General features: G+C 36.3%; 1 protein-coding gene across 6 annotated transcripts; it reads right to left on the bottom strand.

The window, feature by feature from the left end:
- Nucleotides 1-836: 836 nt before the first annotated feature.
- On the bottom strand, nt 837-22,781 carry RRAGB (Ras related GTP binding B). Of its 6 annotated transcripts, none has more exons than XM_016137292.2 (11): nt 22,085-22,680; nt 21,231-21,264; nt 18,643-18,742; nt 14,219-14,302; nt 12,259-12,325; nt 9,886-10,108; nt 7,250-7,345; nt 5,064-5,186; nt 3,443-3,534; nt 2,263-2,378; nt 837-1,367 (listed from the first exon to the last, which is right to left on the bottom strand). In XM_016137292.2, exons 1-11 carry the CDS (start codon nt 22,174-22,176, stop codon nt 1,270-1,272), a joined length of 1,125 nt encoding a protein of 374 aa, XP_015992778.1. In that variant the 5' UTR covers nt 22,177-22,680; the 3' UTR covers nt 837-1,269. The 6 variants fall into 6 exon arrangements, with proteins under 6 accessions (XP_015992778.1, XP_015992779.1, XP_015992780.1 ...); XM_016137294.2 differs by lacking the exon at nt 22,085-22,680 and adding an exon at nt 22,730-22,781 and having other exon boundaries at nt 864-1,367; XM_036227283.1 differs by lacking the exon at nt 22,085-22,680 and adding an exon at nt 22,687-22,772 and having other exon boundaries at nt 864-1,367.
- Nucleotides 22,782-23,385: the final 604 nt, after the last annotated feature.

Here is a 23,385-nt window from a genome sequence, read left to right as displayed (position 1 = left end):
TTTCTAACAAATATAGATTAGATTTATAAAGTGGAAATTAATTATAACTATCCTAACTGCATCACTGATCTGTCTTTCTTCCCCAGAAATTCATCTCAAGTGAAGGGAGCTGAAAAACCACCAGAAAAATTATATGGAAGAAGTTTCTTCATGACATAGAGACAAGAGAAATGAAATGAGTCTACTGTGCTGTAGATTCCCTAAATGCTTGTGTGTTCTATTATCCTATCCAAGGAAACTGAAAAAGTTAGGGCTTTAGGTAATTCTAATGTTATCGAGCTTCATTTCTCCCAGTTTACAATGCATTGTGTTTTCCTTAGGGGATAAAGTCAAATATAACTCCCAGCTTCAAAAAAGTTTTACTACTTAAGTAGCATAATAAAGGCACATCCCATTAAGTTTTATGGAATTATAAAATTAACCATTCCTGGACCTCAAAGAAAGATTTACATTTCATAAATCCTATCCATTTTCCCTCAAGTCTTTATTCATTCCTTCTCCAGCTCCATCACAGAACAGACTTTCAACTCACCTCAAGTCTAGATTACTACCAGAGCTTCCCCAACTACCAGTCAGCCCATATAATCTAACTTTTTTCAAAATTCCTTTCACGTATTTCCCTCCTCAAAATCCTACAATGGTTTCTATTTCCTATCACATTACATCTAAACTTTCTTGCCTAGATTTAAGGCTGTAATCAGGCTCCATTCTTCCCAACCATTTTATATGATTTCACAATCAGCAGGTCCCCTCCACCTAGGATAACTATGAAACTAGCTTGCTCTTTCTTAGGGAAAACTTAAAGAAAACAAGGAAAAGAAAAACAGACACTGAAATCCCTAACAGCAAAAGTTTATTTACAATTGAAGTTAAGGAATAATTTTAATTCATGCTAATAAAACAGTAATATTCCAAACTTATAGGTTACTATTTGATAAGGAATACAAGACAATGTTGGGAAAGGTTTTGGCATATACTACTATTGGAAACAGGTTATCAGAACACTTAAACTATTAGAACTTTGTTATCAGAACCCTTACATACCACCTACTTTTATGTCACGCCAAATTCATGGACAGATCATCTTCTAATTTCTCACTAGCTATTTGAGTAAATAGAATTCAAGGTTAAATGTTAAGACTAGGGAGTAAGAAAGAAATATAGAAGTGGTAAGCATCACAATATTTCAGAACCTACATATACGAATACAACAGTAAGATTACTTAAGAAAGTGTTTCAATTTTTTCCTGAAACAACATTTGGTAATGTTTAGCGCATGAGAAGACACTGCTTTGGTCCATCCACTCTTTCCAGTTTTTCAAAGTGTTTCCTGGCATTGCGGATGTTGATCAGAGTAGCTGCAGAAGCTGAAGGTAGGGGTGGGGGAGATACCCAACAGAGTAAGTACAGGCAGCCCAAGGAATGTCTGACTAGTAAAAACAAATGAAAAAACAAACAAACAAGAAACAAATCTCTCCACACAGTATGTCACAGACAACATACAGGAATAGGAGGCCCCAGTGTAACCAGGGCTTAAATTTTCTGAAAAAATAGAATATGTGTTTATATTCTAAACACAAAATCTCCAACATAAATTTTCAAAATCTTTTGGTTTGGGACTAATGGTATAAAACCCATTATCGTATGTTATATTTTAGTATTATTCTAAGGTAGAAAAAGCTAGTGGATCAAGGATAATTTAAAATTCTGGGAACATCCTGGAAATACTGCTAAAACCTTTATTTCAATGGTTGTGCGGATATGGCTATTTGGCATGGAAGCACCAAATATCTCCCTTTATGCCTATGACACAAATATGGGAATACGGTACTTAGGACTATACACTGATATATAAAACAGTTTAACATTTAATAGTTTAGAGCTAAGATTGACTAGTCTTTTAAAAATCTACAACACATGGGCGTAAATCATGCATTTGGGTTCTCGTTTCTTTAAAATCCCTAGATTTAGTAACTTGATTTTTGAAGTTCTCATGAAGAAAACATAATATAAATATTTTAAATAAAAAACTATTTCTTACTATTACTAAAGTATTTTTTATTGTAAAATACACATAACAAGAAATTAACCATTTTAACCATTTTTAAATGTATAGCTCAGTGGCATTAAGTACATTCACACTGTTATGTGACCATCTCCACTAAAAAACAGTTTTTTCACATTTAATAAAGTACTATATCTAGGGAAATTAGTTTAAAGACTATGTGGCTTTGAACCTATATCGGCTAAGTTTAAACTTACGAATGGATGGATCAGACATCACAACCATCACGTAAGTGTTGGATGTAAAGATGTCAATGAAAGCAGCAAAGTTAGAGTTCCTGACTTCCATGCTCTGGAAAGAGGCAGCCAGCTTGCTACAGGAGAAAGGAGAAAAGTAAAAAACATAAAATAATAGCAATATAAGAAATCCTTATCTTTTGTGTTAAACATTTTCATAGCATTATACTTCAATTCACCACTTCATTGAGACAATTAATGACAAACTCCAATTTGTTTTCCAAGGAAACTCTAATGCTGAATTTAACATGTTTTAGCAAGTGACCTTAGAAAGTGAGTTAGAACTTGATACTGACTGTGAAATGAAGCTGGCTTAGAGTTAGATTTATGTTAAAAATCATGCTATATAAGATTTCTCTAATATTTAAGATTTTTAAGTTTAAATTTCTATATAATTGAGATTAATAACAATATCTTTTGAACTTAGTTACACTGAAATTCAAAAAATAATCCCATTTCTTTGAAAACAAAGTAAATATTTGCATGCCATTTGACGTTTCTTCTTAAAAATGTTAGCATTAAACACGTCAAAAAGTCTCAAAGTGCCTTTAATCCTGTGGCATAAAAGGAATACACTTATATCTATTCTACTGTCTGGGTATCAAAGTTTTATCAGGATAAGAATTTTGTTTCTTAAATCTTTACTAAATTATGATGTTCACCCATTCTTTCTTCTTATATTCATAATGCTAAGATTTAAATTGTATTTAACCAAAGCTGAAACTACATGATTAGACATTTCTAGACTCTCTATTTGTACCATTTGTAAATCATTACCTCCCTATTTTAATTACTGTAGTTTTATAGTAAATCTTGGCATTTGGTAGGGTTAATTATCCCTCTTTCTTCTTTTTCAAAACTTTCTTGGATATTTTGTTTATTTCTTCCCAACTAGGATCAAACGTCTCAAAAATGTACTCTGCTTAGATATTTTTCATACATTTCTTCTGTATCACTTGAGTTGCATTAAAGGACAATGAATTTCACCTCAGTCAACTGTAGGCTCCCTTAGACATTAACTTTCTTTTCAATTGAAGGAACTATTCTGAATATACGAGTGCAGTCAAGTATAGTTATTTGTACCTCTCAAAAATAACGATAATTTTTTCCAGAGAGAAATAGATCACACAAGATCTCTTACCTGCAGCTCAGCTTAAACTGCTTAATAATGTTGCTGATTTTCTCAAATCTGTGGGCATCACGCTGCTCTTTACACTGATAGTGAGAAATCACCTATAAAAAAGAACAATGCCCTTTAAATCCATACGATGTAGTCATATCACCCTCTGCTACTCTTCAAGGCAGGCATCTGTCAGTCTCTTGGTCACCCTAATTTTCAGGGCAGACTTTGCATGTGGCTTATGCTCTTTTTCCCTGTCCCATATTCTGCATACATTATGAATAATTTTAACATCCTTATGGATGACCCATTCAGTACTGTCTGGTTATAGTTTTATTAGATTATTTAAGTAGTATCTATACTGGTTTATTGCTGTTCTTTTTCACTAACTTTAATGATTAAATATTTGTCTTATTTCAATATTTCACAGGATGGTCTTTGATAAAAAAAAAGGTACAAATCAAAAATGAAAAAGAAATAAAAAGTCTTATATGCACCTAATGTATTGTATTTAATTTTTTTAATGCCTGCAGCACCTGGTATTCCGAGGTGGTCTCTCATCCAAGTACTAACCAGGCTGGGCACTGCTTAACTTCCGAGATCAGACGAAATCAGGCATGTTCAGGGTGGCAAGGCCGTAGAATAATGTATTTAATTTTAATGAAGGCTATAACCAAGTGGTTTTTGGTATTATATTTAAAAATGTCAACAAAGTGATTCTTATCTCTGAGAATTTACTATTTAAAATGAACCTATTCATGATGAACACTAAGCCAGATGAAATACTTCCTCTGCTTTCAGATTTTAATAAAACTGGACAAGCATTTCCTATAGGCTGAATATAAAGATGTAAAGTTTTCTAGTAGGAAGTGAAACTGAGTCACTTGCCAGCAACTATGATATAGATTTTACTACCTCCATTTTATAGACTCTCGAAGAGATTAAGAAATGTCTAAAATCACCAGGCAATGGTAGAGCACAGAAGCAATCATTTACCATGAGCTCCTCTTAGAGTTACGTTTTCTAAGCTGATCAGCAATTACTTATACAGTGCTTTGTGACATCTCAAATTAGTTTCTATTACAATTATTTAAAAATTTTACCTAAAAATATTGGTTTTTGCATCCCTTCTCAGGGCCATACATACAGTAGGCTCTAACAGAGTTAAGTTGAATTTATAAAAAAATTAAATACCAATATGCCTCTTTCCCCTTCCATCTGAACTCTTAAGCTATGTCACTGAGTTGACCATTACACCATATACATATTAAGTTTTCAACTCTGTCTTTTGGAGAAAGGGGTGGGATATGAGTTTCTTCAAAAGGGCAATGACCCTCATTTCATAATTAAATAGGGAGTAGGAATACTTTAACACAAATGTACAATGATTAGCAGAAATAATCTAAACTGTGTAGTAAGGAACACTTGCAAAAATCTAAGTTTTACCAACTACTAAAGAGCTACAAACCAAAGGACTTCTTTCAGGTCACTTTCTGACACTATTTTATAAATAAGGTTATACATGCTAAAGTAATGAGACAAAAGGGAAAAAGGTTCTTCCTGAAAGTGGCAACATGTTGTTCTCTATTGCTGAATAAGAGAAGGTAAGTGGAAGTATATCTGCAAAGCAGACAGTTCTCACCAGAAAAGTAGCTCTCTCAAATAGAAGCACCTCATCAGCCTCAATAATTTCAGCAAAATTCCTTAGGTTCCTTTCTAGCTGTTGAACATTGGGTATCAGCTGATAAACAATGCTGGACCAAGCCTAACAGAATAGAAGTATAGTATAATATTACTAACAGGTAGCCTGTCTCAGACCTTTGCAAATGCATTAAGTACACTATAATATATGGACAGAAAAACATGGTGATAACTGAGTCCCAAATACTTAGAACATGACATAAAACAAATAAAATGAGAAAACAAAGCTAACATTAGATTTTCATCCTTCAGTTGGAGTTTTTTTTTTTAATTTCAAACACTTTTGTAAAATGCTGGAGGAACTTCCTTTCACTGATAATTAAAAATAAAAAATAATTTAATTCCATCATGTTGTCTTAGGAAAAGTTGAAACCTCTGACCTACTGGGCTAAAAAGCTTCTAATTCAGTCATTCAACAAATGTTAAAGTCCAATCGTACAGATTGCTCTAAAGAGCAGAACCTAATAATCTTATATTTAACATACATCTAAGACTTAATTTTGTGGCATTATCATTCCTAAAGGCTTATTTTCAGCTATAAATTATTGATCAAATTGAATTAAAAATGGTATACTGTGTGTTTGCCTAAAACTGACTTCATTTAGAGGAGTATGACTAATGTAAGGAGTAGAAATTAACCAGACCCTCCCTCTCTTCAGACCCTTTTATTTGGATTTCCACTACAATACTTCCTCCAATCTCACTCTAATTTGTCTGATAAGGTGTATAATGAATGTTTTTCTCTCTCCTTCTAGAGGGCCGGAACCTAGTCTTGGTCATCTCTGTATCCAACAGCATCAAGTAGATATGTAATGAGTGCTTGTAGAATAAAACGTATATAAGAATTTAAGTTAGCTCTATACAACATTTATGTAGGAGATAGTAGTGCCATATCTCTGTTCCAATTAGTTTTATTATTTGGGCTGGGGGTTCCAAGTTCTCAGGTCAGTGTTAATGTCACTGCTGAATTTACCTTGGAGAAGGCACCAAAGCTAACCACAGCAGAGACATTGTCACTCACGGCAGTGTTGTGATTAGCCAATTGTCTTTGGTCATGTTATGTACTGCCATCCTTCACACCGCAGTTGGTTCTTATCAGTGCGTCATGTCCATCCTTATTCACGGTTTCCTGTTCTATGGGAATAAGGCTTTGAGAGAAATTCAGCCCAAATTAATCTAGAACGGTATTTCCTAGACAGGTATCTCAAAAATGATATGTTATTAGAGTGAGGCTGGGTCAACATATCAGGGAAAAAAATGAATTAGTTAAAAAAATAAATTAAGGGTTATTTTTAAAGTCCAATGTCTTTTTATCCTTGGCAAATCAGGCTTCTGTGCTTCTGGTTGTAGATACTTGTCGGATGCAGTTGATACTGAGGCTGTGACAGAGAAGGATTCTTTTCCACCCAGAGTCAGACTTGTCAATGAATACCGGAAGTAGTTTGAAGGAAACATCTGACCACAGAAGGACCCAAAAGGAGCCTGTCTTTCAAATCACTAGATCAGTAGGAGAAAGGGAGGAAGCAAGATAAGGAGCCTATGTGCTGATAAGATAACTTCATCCATAACACAGCTATTGTTGTAACCTCTACAACTACTGCAAACAGTGTGGTATCCACTCCAGTGATGCTAGTTTCCATTTGGCGTGAAATTTGAAGCTACTACATACTAGGCATAACATATTTCATTCTAAGATTCCCTCCTCCAATCTCTCCCCTAAATATTGTTCCTCTAATGCCATCAAACTAAGGTAGACTGGTGTATATCCTGTAGCGGTACCTGAATATTAGACACAGCTCCGATCAGCATTGAGACCACAACAGGTCAAAATGGAAGATGGCCAGTGAAACCTCAGCTGTCATGAAGATCAGTATCAAATTAATTGTGACCAAACTGGTGAATTCTGTGTGGTTTGGTAGGTATGTCGACCCAATCTAAGATCAAAACCAAAATCTCTTAAGGTTAATTTTGACAATTTTTCAAATAATTTATTATAAATTATTATTATTTTTTAGTTCAACACATTTGTATTGCTATGATAGAGTTTAAAATATTTTAGTTTTGATAATATCTTTCTAGCTTTTTTTCATGCTCTTAAAATGAGAAAACTCAGAGAAATATACACACCTTATAGAGAGTTTCATCCCAGATAGACGTTCGGAAACAAGAACATTCCAATGGGCGAGACAAACGCCTCAGATCTTCTTCTCGCTCTTTAAAAATCTGAATTAAAAAGCCCAACATACTGATCAGAATATATAGCTCTCCTCTTCCTTTGCAAAATCTAAGATGCGATTATTTTCAGCATATTTTAAATAAAAACATTTCCTATTTCCTCAGAGGAATTTTTCAGTGTATACATTACTTCAGAAACTAGGATGGCAGAAATATTTTCAGGTCAGGTCTAAAAGTGCAACAGCTACTAGAATTTCTTAGGCCCATGCTGCTTGTGCTGAGTACTAAGAGTAATATGTCGAAAAATAAATTTACCATATATAGGAGTCTTAAAAAAAACATATCTAACATTCCAAATCACCCAATCTGGGCAATTTTAAGATAGCTAGCCCATATCAAAATTTTGTAAATCAAAATACTTTAACCTTTGCAGATATCTTTCTCTTGCAAATACATATGTGCATACACTCATATATACTATTTCTGTATGAACTGTATTTATTTGGCTATACAACACTCCCACACAAATCTTTTCATCTTGGATATGTATCTATGTATGTGTGCCCACACACATAGGGGAAAATATCTATTTATACAAATATTACACACACACACACACACACACACACACACACAGCTATTTTCCATGACTGGGTGGATCTGTTTTAAGTGCATATAAACACTGTGATGGTTAATTTTATGTATCAACTTGGCTAGGATATGGTACAAGACATTTGGTCAAACACCAGTTTAGATGCTGCTGTTAAGGTATGTCTAGTTGAGAGTAATATTTAAATCAGTAAACTTAAAGCAGATTCCCCTCCATTATGTGCGTGGGCTTCATGCAATCAGTTGGAGGTCTGAAGAAGGAAAGATCACTGCTCCCAAAAAAAGGGAATTCTGCCTCCAGACTGTCATCTGATTTGAGCTGCAACATCTACTCTTTCCTGCATTTTCAGCCTATAGGCTTGCCCTGCAGATTTCAGACTTGCCAGCCTCCAGATTAGTATGAGTCAATTCCTTAAAATCAATCAGTCTCACTCTATGCCCCTCCCTTGCCTGCCTGCCTGCCTCTATCTACCTATCTACCTATCTATCCATTATCCATCCATCCATCCACACACACAAACGCATGTGTACACATGCACATACTTACTGGTTCTGTTTCTTTAATGAACCCTGGCTAATACACACACACACAGGGAAACATCTATCTTGCTTGAAACTGATATTTAGGAAATAATGCTAGCCATTTTTACTTCAAAACTTCCAAGTCAGAATCTTTCATAAAACAGAGTATACCTTTCTTAATTTAGCTTAAAATCCCATGCAAAACATTAATTTATCTTCAGGGATATTGATATAAGTATTCGGCAAGCAGTAAGTCAATTGCCAAATATTAGAAGTAACTAAAAAATTCATAAGGAGCTCATCTGTTGGAATGCTCTAGGTTTCTCTATTACAAATTGGATCATGGAATGAAGTGATTTTTAACGGAAACGAAACCAAAAATGGCAAGAAAAACAATAATAAAGCTCTCATAATCTGAAGACCCAACCCACATATAGGATTTTCTGTTGAACTAAAACAGAATTAACACTTAGAGAGGGAAAGGGAGAAGGAAATAAAAAGATTAGTTACTTAAAGTAGTTTTCAGAGACAAATACAAAACTCTTTCAAGTAGTTTTTGAAAGCCTATAAGCTAACCTAGAAACACCAAAACATACCCGAACATTGGAAATCTGGAGGCAATCCTATAACTAGTTACAGGGAAAAACAAAGTATTCCAGACCACAGTTAATAAAAAAAAATCCGTTAAAAAAAAAGGTGTACTTAGGATTCTAGGCTCCAACTTAAAGAGAAACTATATTCTTCTATATCACCAGCATATTTTAAAACTAGTTTCCTCAGCTTTACCCTTGGAAATAGAGCATCTTCTCTTTCAGCTTAGAATCCAATCCTCTTATTTTATATTGAGCAAACTAAAGCTAGACTATATGTGTAACTCGACAATTTTGGGGCCTCGTAGCTAACTAGAAGTTTGCCCTTTTTAGTGTGTCTTCTCTGGTTCAAATGTATGTGTCCTAACTCCCAAGCTAGAAAAGAAGAAAAATATACCATATCAGTACCATAAAGAGGGACCTGGCATTCTGTCAAACACAGTGTGATTGGCACTTGAATTGCTGCATGCCAGTTTCTTAAGTCAACCTAAAGACAGCTGTCGCCGTTCTTCAACTCACCCTTGGGGGGGGGGGTCTCCTAGTCTTGACAGTAACTCTCCACTCTGAAGGACAATAAAACAGGGGTGGCAAACATATTTTAAAAATATATAAAGGCTGCTTACTGATTATCACATAGTCAGGATCCTTACCTAAATGTGAAAATTATTTGCGAAATGAATGCTATCTTTCCCTTATCATGGATAATTTGTTTGACTGTTTAAAAAAAATGTCAGAACTTTATTTTGAAAGCTTATATGAAGGTTTTTTTCCTGAATTAAGAATGGCATAAATATATATACATATATACCTCTACAAAAGAAGTTTGCAAAGCACATCTACCATTTGCAGCAGCACTTTGTTTCTTACCAGGTCCCGTTGATCCTCCTGTACCAGATCCATTTTGTGCACCAAGCAAAAGATTTTTGCATCTGGAGAGTTTTGCAGAATGGCCTCCAGGCATGATTGGTAATAGTGCATGTCCTTTTCCAGTTCACGGCTCTCCACATCAAAGACATAAATCAGAACCTCCACATTTCGGAAGATGTTGTCTCGTTGGCTAGTGAAATAATTTTCCATGAAGGTGTCCTGTCTAGTAGGAAAAAAAGATCTAAGTAGTAAACAAGTTATCACTTAGTCACTCCTACTTATGGTCTATTTTTATTGGCTTAATTGATGTGAATGATAACCTCAAGGCTTCAAATTAAAGGGCAAATAATAGCAAATTGGTCTGGCCTCAACTTACTTCTTGAGTGACACCTTGTAAGAACCTATAACCCTCTCCTTGTGTTCTAAATACACTTTGACCTTCCCTCAGTTCTAGTGTCCCATGGTCTATTTACCAATGGTCCTTTACACATGCTGTTCACTCTGTTTTACATACTATCCCCCTACCTCTACATCTGATTAACTCCTACTTGTCCCTTTAGATTTCAGTTCGATCCATATTTCCTCAGGCCTCCCAGACTTGGAAAAATCCAGGCACCATAGTCCCTATACCAATACACTGTTCTTCTTTTGACCATTTACAAGTGTGATATTACACATTTGTGTGAGATTCTAATTAATGACATTCACTTCCCTAGACGAGTTCTACGAAGGCAAGGAATATGTTTGTTACTGTTTGCCATCGTTTCCCAGCTTTTAGCACAAAGCCTGCCGTAGAATAGGTGCCCAATGAATATTTACTGAATGAATAACCAAACAGTATAAACTATATGAAAATGACTCCAAGATATCTTTTTAGCAGAATGTTGCTCTCTGTTTCTTAGGCTGTTTGCTGTTTCCCAATAAGTTCTCAATTACCAGCGCCTAGCAGAAAACAGTAGAGTTTTGTTGTGGAAAAAAAAATCTTGAGAATATCATGCTAAGCAAAATAAGTCAGATGGAAAAAGTAGAGAACCATATGATTTCATTCATATGAAGGATACAAAACTGAAAACAAATGAACAAGACAAACTAATAAACAAAAACTCACAGACACAGACAACAGTACAGTGGTTACCAGAGGGAAAAGGGGGCTAAGGGAGGTAGAAAAGAGTAAAGGGGGCCAATATACATCATCTGTATATTGCATTGTGTGTTCACCATTCAAAGTCTAATCTGTTACATCACCCTACATTTGGCCCCTTTTACTCCATCTGCTAGCAATAAGAGAGACACTTTTATAGAATATTTGTTTCTTTCATTTTTCTTTCAACAAATACTCACTGAGTACCTATTCCATGGCTGGCTCTATGCTAGGAGCTAGGAAACACTGAGCTAACAATAGCTATTTATTTTGTGAGGCACTTTGCTATGCATTTTATATATATTATATTACTTAATCATCAAAACAACCCTATGAGTTGGCACCACCATTATCCCTATTGTACAGGTGAAGAAAGTATGGACCAGAGACTTTAAATGATTAACTAACAGAACTGAAATACAAACCCAAATGTAACTCTGGAGCCTAGACTCCTAACCACTACATGCTGCTACTAAGCACAGAGATGCAAATGGTCATAGGGTAGATAGCAATACCTACATACAAGCACAGGTATTGTGCATTTGCATTGGGATATTGCAGAATTATCTTGGTTGTAAACACTTGTAAATGTTCAAAAGAAGAACAGTGTATTTGTATAGGGACTATGGTGCCTGGATTTTTCCAAGTCTGGGAGGCCTGAGGAAATATGGATCGAACTGAAATCTAAAGGGACAAGTAGGAGTTAATCAGATGTAGAGGTAGGGGGATAGTATGTAAAACAGAGTGAACAGCATGTGTAAAGGACCATTGGTAAATAGAGGAAAACTATCTCCTGCTCCTTCAACATTGGGTCACTCAGCTGAAGGATATGTGTTCAGGTCTGTTTTACAGTACTCAAGAGTGCCTGGAGATAATTACTGAAAGAAAGAATGAGGTGGTATGATCTGATAGCTAAGAGCTCTGCACTAATGTCAGATGGCCTGAGATGGAAACCCAATTTCTTCGTTTGCAAAAGAGGATAATATATCTCATGTTACAGATACTTAAATTCAACTTGTATTACTGCTGCTTAAACATGTCACATACAAAGGGCATTTTTACAAGTATATAAAAGTCAGAAATCTTTATTTAATCAAGTGCCAATTTTGAAGTAATTTCTATCCAATACATCTATTACAAATGATAGTTACTCTAGTGTAGTTGCCATACTGATTATACTAGATGCCAGCACTGTCACTGGCCTCACAAACAAGTAAGCAGATGGTACTTACCCACCGCAGTCCCACAGGTTCAATACCAGGTTTCCCAGAAATCGAACATGAGAATGTTCTACATCAACTGGAAAACAAATATAACAAATCTAGTGATTGTAGCATGTGAAGTGAAATTCAAAATAAGCAAAGCACTAACCCATGGAATTTAGAAGGACCAAAGTGGAGTGAAATGCTCAAAGCCACAACAAGAAGGTGATTTACAGCTTAGTAGTGCGGTTTAGTGGCAAGGTGGGCACCTAAACTACCCTGAGCTATAGAACTAGCTTTCATGTAAGTCATTTTACTTTTTAGTAGTTTAGTGCTTAGAGCAGAAATAATCTCCAATTATGATACTAATGTTAAAATTTCAACATGTAAGACAGAGACATATACCATTTAACAGTTCCCTGACCCACTTGCCCCTACCAATGCCCTCCACAAAAAAATTGTTTAAAAAAATACGAAATGAACATACAACATCACCATACTCACTTTACTGATTTCCTTATTTTGATTACTGACCCTACCAATTTCCAGTTGGGATGGGGGTCATTTCTGACTCCTCTGTCCACATTCAATTATTGCTATTCCTTTGTAATCTCTCTCAATTCAACTCCTTGTTTTACAATCTGCCACTAACATTAAGGAAGGCCTGTACCTTTTCAAGCCTACACAAATACAATAGCTCCATAATTACCTTCTACCAAGAAGCCTTATTCCCTCTATTTCATCCTATAAACTACTGCCAGGTTCATCTTCTTAACACTACTTTGAACATGTCACTCCCCATTCAAAAAACTTTCAATGACTCCTTCATGACTACAGGAGGACATTCGAAGTCCTTCAGAATTTAGCTTCCAATCTACCTTTATATTCCCCCAATGAGTCACATAATAATGTCTTTTGCTCCAGTCCAATTTGTTTTTTTCATAGTCCTCCCAAATCCCACTACCTCCCCAACACCCAACATATCTAACATCAGGGGTCGCAAACTTGCTAATAGGGGCCAGGCCAGTAAACGTATAAAAGCAAAGCTGGTCATTTACGGAGAGTAAACATCTACCCAAGGGGACGATGAAGTGAGTAGCAGTTACTCAGTTCTAGCTTATTTGCCACATAGGAATATGGGTTCGGGGTTATCAGATCTTTAAATTTTTCAATAGTAGTGGGAAATTCAGATTTTTGTGGAAACTTTTACCTATTGATGACTAATTCAAATTTTTCTAAAAACAACACACAGGTCAAATAAAACACATCTACGGGCCTTATCCAACATATAGGCTGCCTGTTTGCGACCTCTGCCTTATACTTCCCTCCCCACCATATACTTTGCTTACTCTATCCATCTGCCTAAAAAGTCCCCCCCACCTTTCTTTCAAAGTTAGATTCATCTTTTAAGACCCAACTTAAATCCCACCTCCTCTAAAAGCCCTACCTGGCCACCCCCACTTACCGTATTCATTCCCTCTGAATTCATTCAAACATTTATTAAGCATCTACTCTCTGCCAGGCACTAAAACTCACAAAGAGGAAAAATAAAAATTCGTATCCTGGAAATTTCTCGAAGTCTAGCAATTATCATCTTTACAACTTATGTGATAGTCATAAATCGCACAATGGGGCTTCATATATGACTATCTCAAAGCTGTTGCTTAAACTATTTAACTTTTGTGCAATTTTATCCTCATAAACTAGATCAAAAGCAGCATTGTTTTAAAAAACTGGGCACTGGAGTCAAAGAGTCCTTAGTTCAAATACCAGCTTTACCTCTCTTTGTGACCTTGAACAAATCACTTAACCATTAAGTATTAGTTTGCTCTTCTATTAAAAGAAAGGTGGGAGGCATAGCATTGACCTCACAGAATTACTGTGAGGATTAAAGGAGTTATACATAAAGTGCCTGGCATGTAGTAGGTGCTCAAACTACTTCCCTTCTCCCCTTTACTTCCCCCTCCTTGGAAAAGGAATCATATCTTACATGTCTTTGTATTTCCAACAGAGTCTACGAGAGAGTAGGTGCTCAAACTGCTATTAATTTGAAGACTATGTAAACGGTCTAGTACTAAAAAAAAATGGAAAGAAGTGCTACTGAGAAAGGGAAAGACAATAACAAGTGACAGGATTCAGTGACTGTTTAGATATGGAGCACATGGGATAGATATCTGGTTTCTATACCCATATCGTAGATAGTTGTTCTCATTAATTGACCAACGCCCACACTGCCAAATCCAGTGGACTTTGTAGTCCTTGTCTTACTTTCTGCAGCATGACACTGTTGACTACTTTCTTCTCAAAATATTCTCTTCTCTTGGCCTCTGATATCACACCTACAACTTTTCTGGCAGATCTTCCTTCACAGGCTCCTATTCTTCTTTCTGTCCCTTAAATGTTGGGAGTTCTTCAGGATTCCATCTTTGGCTACATATTCTTTCTCTGTGTTCTTCTCCCAGGCAAGCTAATCTATTCATATTACTTTATTTACCATTTGGATACTGATAAGTAATAAATATGTATCTCTAATAGACTTCTCTCCTCCCTTTCTGAACCATATATGTAACATCTTCACTTGAATAAAACATTATTATCCCAATCTCAGTGTATCCAAATAAAAACTCATCATCTTCCCATACTTCCCACAAAATCTATTCCTCTTTCAGTCTTCTCCATCTTGATGAATTTAACCAGTTGCCTAAGCCAAAACTTAGATTCATCTTTGAGTCCACTTTCCCCCACCATGCCCCCTCAAACTATCAGCAAGTCCTATTGACTGTATCTCCTAAATATCTCCCAAATCTACCTGCTTCTCACCATATCTACAATCACCACCCTAACCCAAGTTTAGCCCTCGTCATTTCTGACCTGGTCTACTAAAATAGTTTCCTAATTTGTCAACCTGTTTCTACCCTTGTTTCCCTCCAATCCATCCTCCATATTACAGATATAATGACCTCTCTATAAAGCAGATTTTTATTCCATTTTTCTTTAAGAAGAAATAAAGTCTATATAGATCTGATTATATACACCCAGAAAAAAAGGGCCAGACAGATAACTACTAATGGTGGTTGTCCCTAAAAATCAGGCCTGAGATTAAGACAATGAATAGACTGTCTACACTTTTGTAATGTCTGAATTTTTCACAAGTGCTACTCTTGTAATTAAAGTTGAAAATTAAAAATTAAATCTGGCTGTGTTACTTTTCTGCTTAAAACTCTAGGAGATGCCTCTACCCTCAATTCAAGCTACCTGACATGGCTTATAAGGTACTTTATAATCTAAACCCCACTTTCTACCTCTGTTTAGCCTTATGTCTCCTATAGAGCCCTCTGACTCTCCTAGTCTTCCTGTCATGCTGTCATAAGAGCAACTGAAAAGAACCAAGAACAGAGCTTTGGGAAATCACATACACTTATGGGGCAGAAAGAAGAAAATATACTTTTAAAAAGGGGGGAGGGATGGTTAAAGATAAAGGAACAAAACCAGGGAAATAAAGCATTAAATAAAAGCCAAGGGAACAGAGAATTTTGAGAAGGTAGGATATCTCAGAGCCATCAACAGTGTTTTATACTAAAATACTTCATAATCATCTTCATTGATAAGTTTACTATTCCAACAAACACATTTTAAAAGCCTCCTAATAAATTAATTATACCACTATTCTGTATCCTTACTTCAAATTTCAAAACAAAGTAGGATCTAAGTTTAACAAAATAAAACTGGACTTTTTCAGCAATGACCATCTAGAAAAATACTAAACATTAAAAGTGATGTAGTATTTTCAAGGAAGTACTCTTTTACTACTTTTAAAGAAAATAAGCCACTGTGTAAAAAGAAATAGCAAGTAAAAATCAATGTACTATATGTACTTTTAATTAGTCTATAAGTTAAGTGGTAGAACCCAGACCTTTCTTTAGCAATGCAAACTAGCTAATGATACACTAAGTATTAAGGCCAACATAATATTTTAATGTATACTTTTACTAGATTTCAGGAAATACAGTAATTGTTAACAAAGTAATATCAATAAAGGTCCCACTTGAGATATCCTTATGGGCAAGAGCCCAGTCCCTTTCACAGTGTTCAGCATACAGGAAGCTCCAGAAAAGCACTTGTTGAATAAATGGCCTGCTTCAATCTATAGGGGTCATATAATTCACAATATTCTGTTTGTAACTTTCTAATGATGCTGTTAGGTTATTTTGAAACTATTTTCAGTATCTTAAATAATTATGAAATTTAGGTTGCAAGACTATTTACTAGACTTAGGGCAGTATATCAACTCTGCTGATTAGCTGAAAACAAAAATATTAATTGTACTAGAACAAAGGTGCTTTGATAAAATGTGCAGAATTTAAAATATAAACAGAAAGAAGTCTGCCAGGAATTGTAGCTGTAGCATAATGAATAGAATAAGAACAAAGATTGGCATTCCATCTCTAACACTTACAAGATGACTCAGCTTAACTTCTAGGTCATATTTTCTACATCTATTAAAATGAAGTTAATATAAATGTTAAAAAATAAAAGATTATACAATAAGCATTAGCTTTCTCTAATATACTAAAATCAAGTGATTATTAAGTCTAGATATTTAACTTGGAAGAATAGAAAAAAAATAGTATCTAGCAAACTAAGACAGGGAGAAGTTTGGACAGATAATTTCTAGAAGGAAGCCTCTTGAGGCATGACAAGCCAAAGGACACTGTCCCGACCAAAAATTTTGAACTACTTAGATGAAAACTAGATGAGATGCCTATCCAGTGTACAAACTGCATGAAGCTAGGAAGAATAGGTAACATATCAGATAAGAGAATAGTTAAAATAAAAATAGAATCCAACCTCTTTCCTACAGATAAGAAAACTGAGGCCTAATGAGATAGTGACTTATTTTGGACTTAACAGTAACAAACACTGGGTACAGGAACATATCATGAGCTAAAACAAACAAAACTGAATAATTTAACAGAGATAAGCATTTATTCAAAATATTAACTGCACAATAATCAGAGAATATATGTTTTAATAACAATATGTGTGAAAAGAAATTGTGTTTTTAGTATGACTCAGTATAATGAAGGCTACTTCACAAAAGTCGAGTAGGGCCTAGACTGTGCTAACAACAGTGTGATGCCCAGAACAAGAGATATAATAGTCCTACTCTGTCCTGATCAGACCACACTGGTATTGAAGTCTCAGAACTTTAAGAAAAATATAGTTGTGTTTAAACAAGTCCTTAAAAATTCTTCAAAATTATGTCAAATGAGGAATAGATGGAGACATTGGAGATGTTGGAAGAAAATAAGATTTAGGAGGCAAGAGATAGCTAGGATCGACCAAGATATTAATCATACTCAAATATTTGTAGATGCTCAAGAGAACAGAGAGGGGATCAGCTAACAGAAATAAAGAGAAATAGATTCGGGGCTGTAACTAAGACACACATTTCTAACCATTAGCACTACCCCAATTATGAGAGTATATACTACTCTCCTAGCATTTTAAGAACAGAATTGAGGTTTCCTCCTCTTTTGTATCCCAGCATCTGGAACATATGGTTTTTAAAAAATGTTTGTTGTTCTTAAAACCAGAGTGAGATACCTTATGAAGTGGTGGGTGACTTGTCCCTAAAAGCATTCAAGATGCCAGGAACCCAGATCAAGTAGGGTACCTTTGATGAAAGTCATCTAAAAGGCCAAGGACCAAGGCAGAATCTAGAAATGTTTATTTTTAGATGCTGCAAAATGAAATGGCATTATAGCCTAGAGACAAAAGGAGTCTCCCAGGAGCATAGATCCACTGGCTGCCCAGCTAGCCTATACTAAGAAGCCTGATTTAACATTCAAACCATAAACGGCAGTGAAACGTTTCTCAGGTCAAAGTTAGAACTCCAATGAGAACATTTATGTGTGTCCAGGAAGAGAAGCAGTAGTGTACGGATCAGGTTAACCTCCCTCTCACAACCACCCTCCCCCACCCAAGCAATTTACTTTTTAATGAAGACTAGGACTAACTACTGCTTTAAAAAGAATCGTAGGGGATTTTATTGTTATGATTGTCAATACCTATCAATTAATTTTCTTTATATAACAATTAAAAACACCCCCCCAAAAAAACATGAATAAACAAAAAGGTCCCTATGCTTGTTTAAGAAAGAACGCGGTAACAAAAGAAGTTGGACAAAGGCATCCCACTTGGTAAGCAACCTAGAAAGAACCCCCCAAGAAAGCAAGCAATAGTAACCAGAATTAGGCCATACAACTCCCGAGAAGAAATGCAAAAAAGGGAAAACATGCTCCAAAACAAATCTTTCAACCTCTGCATCCCCAAGTTACTGCAACCAAGTGTGTTATGCAGATTATTAATAGTTAAGATCACCTGACTTTACAATAAGATAAAACATCTTACTTGTTGCACCAAGTCGACGTGTGTCTCTGGCAATATAATTTGCAAAGATAATAGACCTCATGCTGGTCTTACCAGACCCACTTTTACCCATCAAGAGCACCTAAGGACAAAGTGGAAAAAAAAGAATGAAAAGAAGTTAGCAATCTAGAGCCAATTAAGTCTAAAGGGATCTATTTCTCTCCCATACTTGATATTTCACTGAAATAACAGTACCAAAACCTGGTACAGATACTAATAACTAACTAGTTCCCTAACCAACTGTGGAGACAGAGATATCTTGAATTCCAGGGGCCAGACACTTACCTGTCATGCATGAGCCACACATCCTCTTAGTGATAGAACTGCAGCAAATTCATTATGCTATTAATATACACAATCATATATTTAGAACTATATTAGAGAAATAGACCAACTTGAGAGGAAATTGAACCCTGATCTCTCATAATCTAATATTTTATGCACTGAACTACCTGGCAAGGGTTTTCAGAATTACTGAAAGTTTGTATTCCTGCTCAACGTCAACCTTTCCACTTTTGTTCTTTATCTCCTCCCTTCCACTTACCTCCATGATTGTGTTCCATTAATTACTCTGTCTCTTTTTCTGTTCAAGTGTCCTATGGCCTACAGGATCAAGTCTTTATTTTTTCAATTGGCTGCAAAATTCCAGCCATTTAATAACAAATGCTTTCCTCTCCTCCCTCACTCATAGCACCAGGAGAATCATGAGTGTTACAATACGTGTGTGTAGTGGGATGGGGGCTTTTTAAAAAACTACATACAACATCCTCCTTGATATGCCTTATCTACTCTTCTGCGTTTATCTTCTGACCCTCCTGGCCTGGAACTTGTAGAATCCAGCCACAATGAAAAGACCTGCCTGTAGTCCCTTTGATTGCTCCAAGATCTCCAGGGAGCCCTGCTCTATGTCTGTTTCACACTGTACTCTCTGCCAGTAACTTGCCATTCCCTTTTCTCCCTTCAGTTAAGCTCTACTCATCCTTTAAAACCTGGTTCAGTAATCATCTCCTCAAAAAGCTTCTCTGACCCCAATGCCCTAGGCTGGCTTAGGTGCGTCCCACCTCTGTCATCCCATGACAATTGTAAAGACCATAATGCTCTGCAGTTATCCATTTTTCTGGTCTGTCTCTCACAAGACTCTGAACTTCCGAATGGTAGAGAGTCCCCTTTGTAATTCCAGTGTCTAACATACAACAGATGCTCAAAATATGTTCATCAAAAGAATGAACAAGCTATCAAAACAAAGATATAAAACAAGTAAAATTTTAGCAATGAGACTTGTCCAATGGAAAGAATGGCCTTATGAATGTGAATAGCCTTCCTGTCAATGTCAGCATTTAACAAAGACACTACAGATTCTTGCACTCGGAAGAAATTGTGTAAAGCAACTTTTAAGAGTCTTTTCAACTTGAAATTTATGAAATATATTTCCAATTGTCTTGCTTTTCTAATCAAGGGGGTAGATAGTCTATCTTTAGTCCCAAAACATTTTATAAAAATTTCTAATTATAAATATAAGGAGTATTAATGGAAATATATTACACTCGGCTCATTTTAATCTAGCTATTTAGATATTTAACTTTATCTCACTAAAGAAATATTACTGGCTAGCCAGTCTAAAATTGTAACAAAACAGTTTTGTTTTTATTCTTAATCATGCAGAAATGTCAGGTATTTTTAGACATCCTTGTTGACAGCAACTTTAGACAGGCCCATTAAGAATATTCCTTAAGAAAACTGGAATTTTTTATATAACTGACTTAATAGAAGAAGTTAAGGCTAAATATGGTACATTTCTTGTTTTTTTTTAAATTTATGAAATCTTACTTCAATTGCTTATGGAAGACTTACCAAGGTTAACTGTGTTAGATACTAATTTAAGTGCTCTACATGTATTTTCTCATTTAAACTTCCTAACAACCCTATAAGATAGGTAATATTATCATTATTTTACAAATGAAAAAACTAAAAGCCCAAAAGGTTCAGAAGTGTGCTCCAGAGCTGCACTCTTATTGATTTTGCCCAAATTCCATGATGGGTACCATAGGAGCAGGGTAGGAGTGCTCAATTCCATCTGGTGAAGGAGTGCTCAAATCCATCTGGTGAACTCACATATGACTTATAGTGGCAACATTTGAATTGGGTTCGACATAAATGTGCAAGCAGAGGCCTATGTAGTGTGCGTGTATGGCTTACACAAAATGCAAATTAATTTATAAATTTGGAGAAAAACAAATTCTGTATGGCTACGATAAAGTGCATAGGTGTGGCAGATGATTTAGTCTGGAATAAATTTTTAAAGGGCATTCTAAACCATGAAGTCATTTGTATTTTATTCTATGGCCTCTGAAAAGTTACAAAAAGTTCTTTAGCATGTGAGTGACCCAGTTAGATTTATATATTAGAAAAATTAAACCTAATAACAAAGAAGGGGACAGGAGTCAGAGAGAGCACTAGAAGGTTCCTGACACGGTCTAAGAAAGATGGTATATTTATACCACAAATATATTTCCTGAATAGTGACTTCTTACCTTTACCTTCATGTTTTTGATGTACCTAACACGTCTTACCTTTTTCTTCATGGCTGTATTTGGTAGCGCCCACCTGCAGATATAAACCGAGACAGAGTTTGCATGATTCAATTGCCTTCGATATTGAAATTAAAGAAATACAAATAAATGTGGAGATACAAAAGAGCATGTTTAGCACAACAGCTGAATACAACTGTGTGTGGCCCTCATTTTCCTAAATTATAAAATAGAAATTATAAAACTGGATTCATGCTCCCTATCCCCTAATTATGTGCTCAAGTGATAGCTTATAGGAAGATTTATTTAGGAATATAAATGAGCCATTAAAATTCAAAATTTAATTTTTCATCATCTTAAAAAATTATCAAAGGAACATATATAAGTGCCTTAATACGTCGTACAATATTGTAATATTTGAACGGCCTCCTAATTTTAAAATCTGGGAGTATCTTTAGTCCTTCAGCTTTCCTTCCAAGTCATATTTCATTCATTACTGGCCCAAAGCATATAAAATACAAGACTCAATTTCAGGTACAAATTGGCACTGAAAGCACTCTCAAACCACTGATCTCTGCCCAGGAAATGCCAACTTTCTACCTAGTCTTCTTAACCTCAACATGATGTCAAATCTCCTCAATTGATAATTAAAAGCAACTCAGAACTGTTACAATTAGAATACTCTCCCAGAAGTGGTATCAGGCCTGTCCCGTCCCATCCCAGGGGGTTATTCTGGTCCAATTAGCAAACAGTCCTCTTTCCGGCTTATCATGTCACCAAAAAAGCATACCAATCAAATTTACTCGTAGGTGGGGTGTTCTAATTCACAATATTCTCTTCAGTTAGAACGCCCCACCCCCACCCCTTTCAGTTTTGGCATAATACCCTTCACCCACCCAAGAGATCCTTCCGGTTCCCCTAGGGAAGGATCCATTCTCGGCCCCAGATTCTCTTTCTCCATCTTTTTCTCAGAGTCAGAGTCTTCCATCGTGCAACAAGTCCTTTACAGTCCCTTCTAAAGCCGCAGTACTTTTTTTCTCCCTTGTTCACCCCTCAGCCGCCTATTCTCATGGCCTGCGGCCCTTAGGCCTGTTCTATTCTTGCCTCCGCCTTTGTCCACTGGGGGGCTGCTTCCCCCACCGTTACCTTTACTGCCTCAAACTTGGCCTCAAGGCACGGCCTAACCGGCCAGCTCAAACACTAAGTGATTTAGTGGTGCAAAGGAAGAGATGGAAGGTGAAAGGGAAAGAGGGGTGAGGGTGGGGGGTCGTCTCGAGTTTGGGCCTCAGGCCCCAAGGTCTCAAAACCCAAAGGTGACTTCACCCGCACAGAAGTGGGGACGTCGAAGGCGGAGGTGGGAGAAAGAGCAGACCCGTGCCGTAGGCACTAAGCAGTGAACGCCTCAGCTGACTCCTTGTTCTTGAGACTGCGCGCCCGAGAGAGTCCGCTGCCTGCTGCGGTTACGACCTAACCGCCCGCCCTTCAGGAACCCAGGTACCTCACCGCAGCCATCCGACTGCAGGCCAAAATCACGTGGATACCTGTCGTAAACCCGGGGCCCTTCACGTGACTGCTGCTACCCAAGGGGCGGGATGCTGGGAAGAATACCATAGAGAGTGCGCGGAGAAAGACAGAGTGCCGCCGGTCGCCGTCACGTGGCCTTGGCTCTCACTAAGTCTTCGTTTGGTGGGGCGCTGCCAATCGATCAGCGCTTTCCTGGTGGTCGTTCTGGTCCCACCCACCCACCATGGAGAATTAAAGGAGACAGTTGTAATTTCAGTACGCCAAACCCAGCTTTTTTTTTTCCCCCACTGTTTTTTCACTCATAACATTCTTGTTGGGGAAGGCTGATATTGTCTTTGTATTTCTGTTTTTTTTTTTTAAGTCTCTGTTTCCCTTTAAAAAAAATATTAGTCCCTGTAACTGAGCATGTAATTATATGAGTTAATATCATCGAAAGTGATTACAACTGTGGCTTCCACATAGTAAGCGTGCAATAAAAGTTACTGTTGGGATCAGTAGTTCATGGAAGATTTTAGGAAATGTTCATTTCCCCACTAATTTATAACTGGAAGTAAGGAAAATAAATTCTCATATAGTAAGAAGTCAATAGATAAAGTCTAAAATTGGTAATTGCAGGACTACTAGTCGGTATATACTAACTATATTTAGATATAGAGACAACCAGAAAAAATGG

This window comes from Rousettus aegyptiacus, unplaced genomic scaffold (genome assembly GCF_014176215.1).
Source record: "Rousettus aegyptiacus isolate mRouAeg1 unplaced genomic scaffold, mRouAeg1.p scaffold_m13_p_9, whole genome shotgun sequence".
Lineage (NCBI taxonomy): Eukaryota > Metazoa > Chordata > Mammalia > Chiroptera > Pteropodidae > Rousettus > Rousettus aegyptiacus.
This window is presented reverse-complemented; position numbering and strand designations above follow the sequence as displayed.